Source organism: Elephantulus edwardii, unplaced genomic scaffold, assembly GCF_000299155.1.
Source record: "Elephantulus edwardii isolate Elephantulus edwardi_28Jun2011 unplaced genomic scaffold, EleEdw1.0 scaffold00012, whole genome shotgun sequence".
In the NCBI taxonomy this organism is placed as follows: domain Eukaryota; kingdom Metazoa; phylum Chordata; class Mammalia; order Macroscelidea; family Macroscelididae; genus Elephantulus; species Elephantulus edwardii.
This window is the reverse complement of record NW_006399762.1, coordinates 19,406,312-19,418,089: the sequence shown is the minus strand read 5'-3', so window position 1 is coordinate 19,418,089 and position 11,778 is coordinate 19,406,312. Positions and strand designations below refer to the sequence as shown.

The window sequence follows — 11,778 nt, the reverse complement described above, 5'->3', positions numbered from 1 at the left end:
GGTTGTGTGGGGAGAAGGGTGCAACAATGAATGAATGGAATTCCAAAATCTCTGTAGATGTTCATTGAAATGAAAAATAAACAACCTAAATTAAAAAAATATGTTGTTGTTGTTGTTTTTATGTGCTGTCGAGTTGCCTGCAACTCATAGTGACCCTATGTAAAACAGCCCTAAACCCTGTTCTATCCTGTGCCAATCTTATTGTCACTAATACACCTACCCCTATTATCCCAGCGACTGAATTCAGTGCTGTATAATATTCCATTGTGTGAATATATCACAGCTTCTCTAACCATTCATTTGTTGATGGGCACTTGGGTTGTTTCCAACTCTTTGCTATTATGAACAAAGCAGCAATAAACATGGATGTGCATATATCTGCTTGAGTGACAGTTATGGTTTCTTTAGGGTATATTCCCAGTAGTGGAATTGCTGGGTTAAATGGTATTTCTATTTCCAACTTTTTGAGAAAGCACAATACTGCCTTCCATTGTGGTTGCACCATTTTACACTGCCACCAACAGTGAATAAGTGTTCAAGTTTCTCCACAACCTCACTAGCATTTGTTGTTTGCTCCTCTGTTGAATTTTGCAACATGAGATATCATCTCACCCCAGTAAGAATAGAAACATACACACACACACAACCCAAACCCAAAAACAACCAAACCCCAAAACCCACCTTCTTAAAAAATGAAATAGGATTACTTCCAAACTTGTCATCGTAGGTGCTGTAGGGGAGATGAACAGTATCTGAAAAATAGAGATAGTATGAAAATTCCAGTAAGAAAGAGGAAAGAGTCCTGAGTGGTTAAAAACATGGCTACTCAGCTACTGACATAAAGTTATAAATTCTATCAATATAGAGACACCTTGTAAAAAAAAGGCTCAACTATCTACTTCCAAAAGATCACAGCAACTAAAATCTCTATGAACTTCACTGGAATGGGTGAAAGGAAGGATGGTCTGAAAGGAATGATGTTTAGAGATCATGTTTATGGCAATGAATAGCCTGGAACAAGACAAACATTAAAAGGAGAATTGAGAGCAGGAGTGGAAGGAAAGCGTACATGAATAGTGAATGAAGAAACCAATCTCTTTGTAAACCTTCACTAAAATTTAAAATAGATAAATACTAAATGGAAAAAACCCTGGAGCACCTGAAGCATGATTCAGAATCCAGTGGATTGTAACCACTTAGTTGACAGGATAGAGGAAAGAGGGAACATATGTCAAATAATATCCACAGTAGATATCCTACTAATCTCAATATTTTTAGATTACTGTGACAAATGATAGGGAGTTCTGCTCATAAGGAGTTGTGCTGCCAACCCAACACAACCAAGGCGGGTGGTTCAAATCCATCAACTGCTTGGTGGGAAAAAAGATGAGGAATCACCTTTTTCTTTCAACTCACAGCTCATGAAACCCCGCTGGAGGGTCAACAATGAGTTGGTTCCGACTCAACAGCACACAACAACATAACAGTAGGTTATTAGGTGTCCCAGGGTTGTACAAATGGCTATACAGAAGACCAACAGAGAAGTTGGTCATTCAAATCCATCCAAAAACACATCAGAAATAAGACCTGGCAATCTTCTGAAGGGTCATAGGCTTAGAAACCTCTATAGGGCATAGTTCTATTTTGTGCACGTAAGATAACCATGAGTAAGAATTTCTTGATAGCAACGAATAACAACAGCATAATAATAAATGATACCTGAAACAGAAAAGCTATCTTTTGCTTTTGAAGACTGGAGCTACATAGGAAAGTTTGTCAGTATATTATTCAAATGCTTACTAGAGAGCCAAATGACAAATTCTTTCCATTTGTTAAAAAAGTATTTCTTGATCTCTTGCTATGTGCTGCTGTTCCCAGGACATTTCTTCTGTTTATAGTAATGGATATCAGTAGTCAATAAAAAGATACTTACTCCTATTTGTAGGTGGTGTAGTGGTAAAAAGCTGCACTACAAACACAAAGGCCTGCAATTTGAATCCGCTAGCTGCTCTATGGGAGAAGGATGGGCAGTCTCCTCCCATGTGATTTATTGCTTTTGAAAACCTGCTAAAGGGTCAACTATGTGTTAGTTCTGACTCAGTACATAACAACAATAACTTAAGTATCTTACAGTACAGATCAAGAAAAGCACATTTATCAAATTCTCACATTCACACACAAAAGAAATAGAATTTCTTTAAAGAGTATTGTGTAGTACTTTGAAAGTAAACTAAGGATTAAGAGAGAATGAAGAGCAGATGTTAGCTAAGGAGAGAAAATGGAACATTCTAGGGAAAGAAAACAGCATGTACATATATATCCCTGAAAGCGTGGCCTATCAAGAAACTCTATGGCATTGAAGCAGAGAAAGACAGGGGGAGACTGATGCCATAGCAAGCAAGGCCTTGTATATCACTTTAAAAGTCTTAGCATGGACAAAGTATATGAGACAAAGTTTCACCATCCTTGCCTCTAAGGAGTATGTACCCTAAAGGCACTTCCTCCAAGACAGACTTGTTGATTCTTCTGATAGCTGTAAAGGGGGAAAGGGCAGCATGCTGATGGCCATATCTGACATCCAATAATTCCGAATGGGGAACTGTCCCTGTCAACATCTACTATACAAAACCAAATCCTGTGAGGTTAGACATGTCCCCCACACTCCTGAACCCATTTCTGTTCATCTCAACACCAATCTTGCTGCTCTGCTGGGTCAATAATCCATGACATTACATGTAACACAGAACCGTATTAAGGAAGCCAAAAGGATATCATTCAGGTTGGCAAGATACAGGCACACAATCAGGACAGTTTCCAAAATGTGCTCACAAAATGTACCTACAAAATCACATCTTTCAGCCAGTGTTATAAATGTCTTTGTCCTACAATTTATGACTCTCCTACCAGTCTTCAAACACACTTGGACAGAGGCTGTCAGCTCTGACTGCATGGGTTAGCAGTCCCAAGTTTACTCTGTCTCACGTGAAATCTCTGTTTCTCTGCTGTGACTGCCGCCGCTGCTCCTGTAGAAACTGGTCTGAGTGGCACAAGAATCTTTGATCCTGAAGGACATGCACTCTGCTTGCTCTTCTTCTTTGCTGGTGGTAAAATTGCCAAACTCTACTGCTGAACGCATGCAATTTAATGGCGAGATTAGCCAATCTCTTTGTGGAGAGACTAATACACCTATTTGTTTATTCCTGCCCATCTATGTGACAAAGTCAAAGTCAATGCCCAGGAAAGCCATTTTGAACAATAAACTCTTAACACCACAGACAACCCCCTGGCTTTTCTGGCCATTAACCTTCATATTTGAAGAATAAGCTATCCCCTTACAATCTACAGTAACTATATTTGTCTAAGTGTGTTAGCCAGCTACTTCATGTCTCATGTCTTCCAGTTCCCATTTTAGATAAGCAGTTTCTAATTAGCTCATCCCTCTCAAACCAGTACTCTTAGGAAGCAACCATATTTCTTTCTCTGAAGAATTTTCGGTTTCCATTGGCCCCTTGAGAATCTGTGTCTATAAACAAACCCAGTTTAGAACAAGCTGTCAGGTTATAGCAATCAACATTAGCTCTTAGCTCTTCACCTGCTTGGATTCTGGTCGACTCATCATCCCTAGCCATCCATGGCTAGGTGCAAATGAGCATCAGCCACAAAGTCAAGAGTCCACACTTGTTTGTATATTCCAGAACAGCTGGTCCCTCACTCAGCCTTTGCCTCAACATCGTTCTTTGTAGTCTGTGACTATTGGATTTTGGTCCCAGTAGGCCATTAATATTCGTGTTGGGATGAGCACAAAGAGGTTTGGGAGTGTGGGGCATATTTCTGACCACATGGGAATTGGTTTTGTGTTGTGAATGCTTTTGACAGAGGCAGTTTCCCTTTGTGGAGGTTATAGAGGTCAGATATGTCCATTGCCTCTTTTACAGTACTATAGGTGGGGTGCATGCTGCCCACTAAGTTCCCCCAGTAATCCTTTTCTTGGGCATTCCTTGGCTATCACTGGGGGACTCTTCCTCTATCTCTGTGTCATCATGAGATTCCAACAATCCAGACTTCTGCAGAGGCTGTTACGGCCAGGCCCAGACTCAGCCCTTAGCCTTAAATTACAGCTGCCACTGGCCACTTACCTATTGATCCAATTACTGCCCAGATATCTTGCCTCACTCTACTTGAGCCAACCCAGGAGGGAGCATCATGGAACCATAGAGAGCTATACAGGTACTGATCTACTGACATGGCCTCCCCAGGTCTTGTGTACCTGAATGCCTCATTTCAAAATGTTGCATTTATTGTTAGTATATACCATCAAGTCAGAACCAACTCATAGCTGACTCTGCAGTCAGTTTCCAAAGGCTGTAAATCACATAGGAGGAGAGTGCCAAAATTTCTCCCTGGTGGATTTGAACTACCTGCCTTTGGATTGGCAGTGAAAGTTCTTGCCATTAAGCCATCAGAGTTCCTAGTAAAACAGTTATTTAAAGATATATTGTATTTAAAAATATATTGTACTGTTTTCTCTAATTATATATATGCATGGGATGTTTTGATCATTAAAAAAAAATTATAGCTTACACAGCTATAGTTTATGTCTGGGTACCGGGTTTGGGTACCAGGCTTCCATTCTCTTTTTAATCAAAATCCCTAAAACTTAAGATTATGTGATGTTTCTTTACTTGCCCTCTATGAGATATCTGATTGCATATTTATATTTAAGTGTTGCATCACCTACTTCTCCCCCTGAAAATACCACAAGTAGTTTGTAGATTTAAATCTAAGAATTTGAAGTAAATCTTCAAAGAGGATCTTATCAGCTTAAAGTTATTTCCTTTCAACTAAAACCACAAACTATTGAAAATTAAGTCTTAAGAACTTCAGTAACAACAATAAAAACCCTATAATACAAAAAAAGTGCACAGATGAAGGAAAATGAAGAACAGTTAACAAAACAAGATCCAATCGGTTACTTTGGGGTTTTTTTTTTCCATTTTTAATAAAAGGGGGGGGGAAAAAGAGGCCAGGAATAATAGTATTGGCACATTGGAAGAGTAGGAAGAGATGAGGAACCGGAAGAATTACCAATTAAAAAAGACTCAAGTTTTCTCTAAAGAAAAGAAAGTCTTGATATCAGACAGTAACAGAGTTAAGAGGGTTTTTGGGGTTTTTTAATGTAACATATTTACATGGGACTCATAAAACTAAGGGGAACTGAAAAACACAATTAACTTTGTTATAGCATATCAATGAAGGAAAAAAGTAATTTGTACATTGATATTTTAAAAAAATTATTAACATTATCATTTAAGTAAAAATTGCATAAAAAAGTGATTGTGTAAATATGTTTTATGGATTAGGAAACTAAATCTGACAAAAGTGAAATAACTAGACTATTGCCATATATCTAGCTTTAGTGTTAGGACTTGGGTTTAAATTTTTACGATGTCTCTTCAGCATTTTTAAATCATTTTTTTCTTAGAGACAGAAATAAAAATCTTAAAGCAATTTGAGAAATTATATTTATATATATATTATTATAACTAAAAAATTATTCCAGCTTAAATATACACAATGCCCCATCCTTAAGTCTCATTTTTTCTACTGTTAAAGTGGCTCCCCATAACACCTTGTGCTATATGCTACTTTTTCTTTTTTAAGTTTTTAGTATGATTTCAGGGAAATTTTGTAAACCAATTTGAATTCCCATTCAGCAATTAATAAACATTTTGTTTCGTGACATTGATTGCAATCCTGCAATGTAACACACTCTTCCCGCTTTCTCCCTGTGATTATCATTTTAATTTTTCCTTCTTTTGTATCCCTTCCTGCCTCTCAACTTTATTCCTTGACATCCTGCTGTTTTGGTCTTGTATGGTTGATTTTTCTAAGGCATATGTGCCACTCTTGGTGTTACTGATCACTTTTCAAGCCTGGCTCTTGTTTGCCTGAACCACCAGGCTGACTTCCGTTCCAGTCTTCAAGGGTGGAAGGTCATGGTCTCAGAGATTTCACCAGTGACTATTAGACCATTAAACCTGTTCTTTCTTTAGGAATTTTGAGTTTTATTCTACATTATTCTCCAAGTCAAGCCAGTGCCTCCTATGATGATTTCTTTCAGGTTGATAGGCTGAGCCCCATCTAGTTCTTCTGGTCTCAAGATCACAGAGACCGAGAGTCAAGTTAATCCTTTGGACTGTTTCCACCTGTGTTTTATTTTCTTTGCTCTGGCTATTTTCTTTACTCTGGCTAGAGAGAGACTAATAGTTACACCAGAGATGGCCATTCAAAAGCTTTCAAACCTCAATCAAGACTCACCAAATAAGAATGGAAAATTTTGCATTTTTAGACAAAAAGGCCAATTTACCTTTTTGTCCCCCAGGACTATGACGTCGTGACCATAGACCCCTTCAGTCATTCCTTCAAGGTATTCGGTTATAACAATAACACCTGACATAAATCTCTGTTATATGAGGAAGTCCCATTTTTTAAAGTATATTGAAAATTATTTTCTCTGATGATATCAGACAGAAAGTCCATTTTAAAAATACTCTCTCATTCCTCTTTGGCATTTATTTTAAATTGTATGTGTAGATAACATTTTACACATTGTATGTTGCACATTTTACATTGTATGTGTAAATAACATTTTAATAAAATTTACATTATAGTATTATATGGTATATTATATAATTAATATTTTTATATAAACTGGCTTTTAAATAAGAATTTTATTTATTTCCTGATGACAATCATGCTTTGGATTCTGCTAAAGAAATCAATAAGTGTGTTCTAAGAGTGCCCTAAAATTTCCACAAATTCATTGGCTTTTATTAACAGATTTTTTTTTAATGCTTCCTTTTTCAGTTAATTATATTGGCTCTCCTTTGCACTATTCATAAGGTATTTAATGTTATTATGTAAAACTCTGTGATTAAAAGCTTTTTTTAAAAAGCTATGACTTAAAGGGAAGAAGTTGTGCTATCAGTCCAAAAGCACACAGTTTAAATCCATCAGGCTCCATGGGAGAAAGATGGACAGCTTCCTCCCCTATGATTTACTGCCTCTGAAACCCTGCTGGAGGCGCAGCTAAGAGTAGATTATGAATCAGTGGGAAAACAACAACAGGAGCTGATAGGGGCTCAGTAAATTATCATTGGTTTGAATCATGGTTTCGAAGAGAACTTCTCCAACTGCATTGTCTTCAAGTTGATCCCAACTCACAGGGGTTCTCCATTTGCTGTCAATCTAACAGAAGACTGCCTGTCTTCCTCCTGTAGAGTCATCCATGGGTTCCAACCACTCAGCTCCTTGATTAGCAGCCTGACATGCTCCCAACTGCACAAGAGCACCTTCAAAGAGAACTTAGAGTTAGTAAATTAGAATTACAAATCATGTCACTCACGTAACATAGCTTTGCTTCTGTGACTGTACAGTTCCAAGACCTTTAAAGAAAGAGAAACTATACCAGTTGTTTTAATAAAGCTTAACATAAAGAATTGTTAACTAAATATTGAAGAATGGAAAGGGACCACTAAGGCAGTTATTTTCAGAATGGTCACCAAACATCATTAACATCAACTTGGGAACTTAGTAGACCCCTAGGTGGTACAAACAGTTTGCTTTCAATTACTAATCTGAAAAAGAATCCCCGTGGTTCACAGTTAACAGCTACCTCATGAGAAAAAAGCTGGGAGATCTCTTGTACTTAAAAGTTACAGCCTCAGAAACTTGATGGGGCCTCTGTGAGTAAGGAGTGTGAGTATGAATATGAGTCGCTTAAACATTAGCAGTTCGAAATCTGAGTCTACGCAGCAGCTACACAAAATGAAGGCCTAGCAATGGACTTCTATAAAAACAACAGAGAAGCTCCCCTCTCTAACACATGGGTAACTGAGTTGGAATTGAGGCATGGAAATAGATTTAGCTTTTGGGTGGTAGCAGGGATGGAAACTTGTTAGAAATGTACGTTTTCAGACTCCAAGCTTCACTCCAGGATAATTAAATAAAAAACTCAAGTTGATGGGCCCAGCATTCTTTTTAGCGAGTCTTCCTAGTAATTGTAATATGTACTAAAGTTTAAAAATCCTCACTAGCATATCATACATATAGGGATGTATCTCCAGCATCACAGCAACCCACAAGTTACACCAAACAGCAGAGTGACAGACAATTGCTGTACTAATAAGAACAAATTATAAACAAGCAATATACACTCCTAAGATACAAAGTAATATGCATACAATATTACAATATGCATAACATTCCCAATATAATGAACTGTCAGATAGGTGTGGTACCTCTAACATCAAACTAAAGAAAATCAGGCATACAAATGCCATAGCACAGGACACCCTTTTCTGGCCTGAGTTGAGACCCATGGTGGCACAGCAGGATGGGATCCTAGATGGGGTATTTGCTAAGGCAGTGGCTTAGCTCACTTTGTAGTCCTGGTGCTTGGCACAAGGCCTGAAGGGCCCAGGCAGGAATTCTGATCTGCAGGCAATTAGAAAGACAACAGAGTTCCTTCTGAATTAGAGGTCTGGAGGCCTGGAGCAGAAGTCCATGGGCAATTAAGAAGACAGTCCTTCCTAGGACTGGGTAGCAAGGACAACTGGTGGAATTTCTAAAATGGAGGAGATGCTCACTGGAGCTGAGACAGTCCTGTGAGAACACAACTCAGAGAACAGACCCCACAGACTTGGAAATCGTATACCTGAGGAACACGAACACATTTTTGGAGCTGGTGTATCAAGAGGGCTTATAAGATTGGGCCTGTGAGTGTTCAGTAACCCCAAATAAAGACAAGTACTGATGGGCAGCCTCCTCCCATGTGATTAACTATCTCTAAAAACCCACCAGAGGGTCATCTATGGGTCAGTTTCTACTTGAGGATTACACAAATGCCAGAATTTTTGCTAGAGTGAAACTGAGAATATCAAGAAGCCCACAGAAAGCAAACAAGAAAGAGTAAATTCCTTCTTTCTCCAGCCAAGCATTGTCTCTCTGATAACCCTCTACTGATGCAGTCAAACAGGAAGCCAGAAATGCTCTAAAGAGTAAAATTAATATCTGGTCTGGTGGCCTTAATTCTAATGAGGTTGGAAGATAATAGAAATACTAAGTATTCTTTATTATGTACACTGTGTAAATGTACCATTTTCTGACACACTGGTTTCTCAATGACCTTTGATGGGAAAAATTTGCCTATTTGTAACCTATTTGTTTCCCCTTTCAAGATTAATAAGGAACATTTAAGATACTTATAGAAATTGGACAAGGTATTATGCAACGGCCTAGGCTGTTGTCTGTGTTTTGAACTAGCTTTCACTACTCACTCCAGACAGGTTCAAAAATTCAGCTTCAGAACCATAGTGTATGTGTAGAAATTTCCATATGGTTTCTATAGCAATAAACTCTAGACATTGAACATTGCAAATGTTTTTCTTTAAAAAAAAATGCCTAGTAAATACAGCAAATTAAAAGGGTTTATCTGAGACAAGGTAGACACTAAGTAAATATTTGTTGAATCAATGAAGAGAGACTGGGCTAAAGGAGGGACTGAAAGATCACAGCAGCAGTGGCTGAGGATTGCTGAACAGTCACAAACAAGACATGCTTCAGTCAGCTGAAGCTAGATCCCTTAAAGTCTGCGTGCCAAAGGAGTGAACAAAAATAAAGAGCTGATTTACCAGGACAAAGCACTCATAGGGCTTGCCTCATAAAAGAGAAAAAACAAACAAATAAAGAAAACATTGCTGTTTAATCAATTCCAGTTCATAATCACCCTATGGGACAGAGTAGAACTGCCTTATAGGGACTCCAAGGGTGGGATTTTTCTTTTCTTTTCTTTTTTTCTTTCTTTTTTTTTTTTTTATAATGGTTTACTTAGAAAGTCTGTATACATTGTTTTTCACACCGGATCTTTCCTTTTTCCTTTACTCACCCCTCCCTCCACACATCAAATTGTGTGACCCTATGATTAAACCCCCCTGCCCTCCTTGGATCCTCGTACTCATTCTACGATAATGGCCTTAGTAGAGTATTTGCCTTTATGAGACTGGATTAGTCTCTCCAGTCCCTCCAATGTTAGGTAGTAATTTGCAAAATCATTGCTCCTGCTTGCTGCTTCGTGTACATTCCATCATGTGAATGTACCATAATTTCTCAATCCATTCCTTTGTGGTTGGACATTTGGGCTATTCCTATGTTCTTGAGATGGTAAATAATGCTGCTATGAACACTGGTGTACAAATCTCTGTTTCTGACTCTGTTCTAATTTTCTCAGAGTATTTTCCAAGCAGTGGAACAGCTTGGTCATATGGAATGTCTATGTTCAGCTTTTTGAGGAAGTGTCAAACTGCCTTCCAGAATGGTTGAAACATTCTATAATCCCACCAACAATATATAAGAGTCCCTATCTTGCCAGATCCACTCCAACCTTTATTACTTGGTGCCCTGCTAAACTTTGCCACAGCTACTGGGATGTGATTGTTGTTTTTTTTTTTAATTAGCTTATTTATTTTTCATTTCAATGAACACCTACAGAGATTTTGGAATTCCATTCATTCATTATTGCACTTTTCTCCCCGCCCCCCCCTCCATCCCTCTCACCCCCATTTGCTCCTCTCCTTGAAAAGCAAAAGAAAAACTCCTTCATTGGGATGTGATTTTTATGAAAGCAGATTGTCCCTTCTTTCTCCGTGAAGTGGCTGATGAGTACAAACTGCCAAATTTGCACTATCTGAAGTCTTAATCATTGGACTACAAGGGCTCCCTCATAAAACGAATTAATAGTAGAAATAGTAGTTCAGAAATCATGATCACTGGCAAGGAAATACCAAACTCATTACTCTTAATTTAAGTAGTCAGCTTCATGCTATCCTAAAAAAATGGAAAATATATGGAAATGAATCAACATTTTTCATTGTAAATGAGTGTTTTGGTAGTTAAGGTTCCAGTCAATATTGGTTCCACAGAAATTACTTTTCATGTTCTTGAAAGGTAGACCCAGATACCATAGAAATATCAATCAAAAGGAACATTCTCATTACGTTAGCAAGTATCTATAGAATTAATTTGGGGAGGTAAAGAAATGTAAATTAATTATTATTTCTTAAATGCCAGTCTTTCATTTTCATTTTCTTCTGTCTTGTTTTCTTTTCAAAGGATCTTAAAGAGTCACAAAACCACCCTGGTGAGCCTGTTGGAGATGACTACCAAAGGATGGGAACACTTTTTGGTGGACTAAACAAAAGTCTAATCAACATGGGCTTCACAAGGTTGTATTTTGGAGAACGGATTGTGGAACCAGTCATAGTCCTTTTCTTTTGGGCTATGCTGTGGTTCCTTGGCCTGCAAGCCCTTGGACTAGTTGCTGTTCTTTGCCTTGTCATTATTTATGTACAACAGTGAAACATGGCCAAATGAATTTTTGTTTTGACATTTGGTACCCATTATTACATAATTGGCAAACTTGTATATTTCACTGTATGGAAGCTGAAAAATTTTGTCTTGTTTATAATTGTATGTTAGCTATTTTTAAATTAAATTTGTAAATGGATATTGTTTAAAATTAAGCGTAACTTTTTTGTTATTATAGAGCTGAATATACAATTTGGAACTAACTCAAAATACTGGTTTCATTATTGTGGTATATGCCCACTTTCAGACACCACTGACCCAAATCTTAAATAACATGACCAGAAGCAAGCCAAGAAGATAAAGAAAATTCTATTTTAGTCCAGGAAAAGAATTCTTCTAAAGACTTCTAATAAA

General features: G+C 37.7%; 1 protein-coding gene across 1 annotated transcript in view; it reads left to right on the top strand.

Annotated features, from left to right (window-relative positions):
- LOC102866796 (chromosome unknown open reading frame, human C4orf32) overlaps positions 1–11,415 on the top strand; it is a 50,218-nt gene extending 38,803 nt beyond the window's left edge. Inside the window, exon 2 of the mRNA XM_006881086.1 lies at positions 11,170–11,415. Coding sequence (XP_006881148.1) covers positions 11,170–11,415 — 246 coding nt within the window. The remainder of the gene's footprint in view (positions 1–11,169) is intronic.
- The last annotated feature ends 363 nt before the right edge of the window (positions 11,416–11,778 follow it).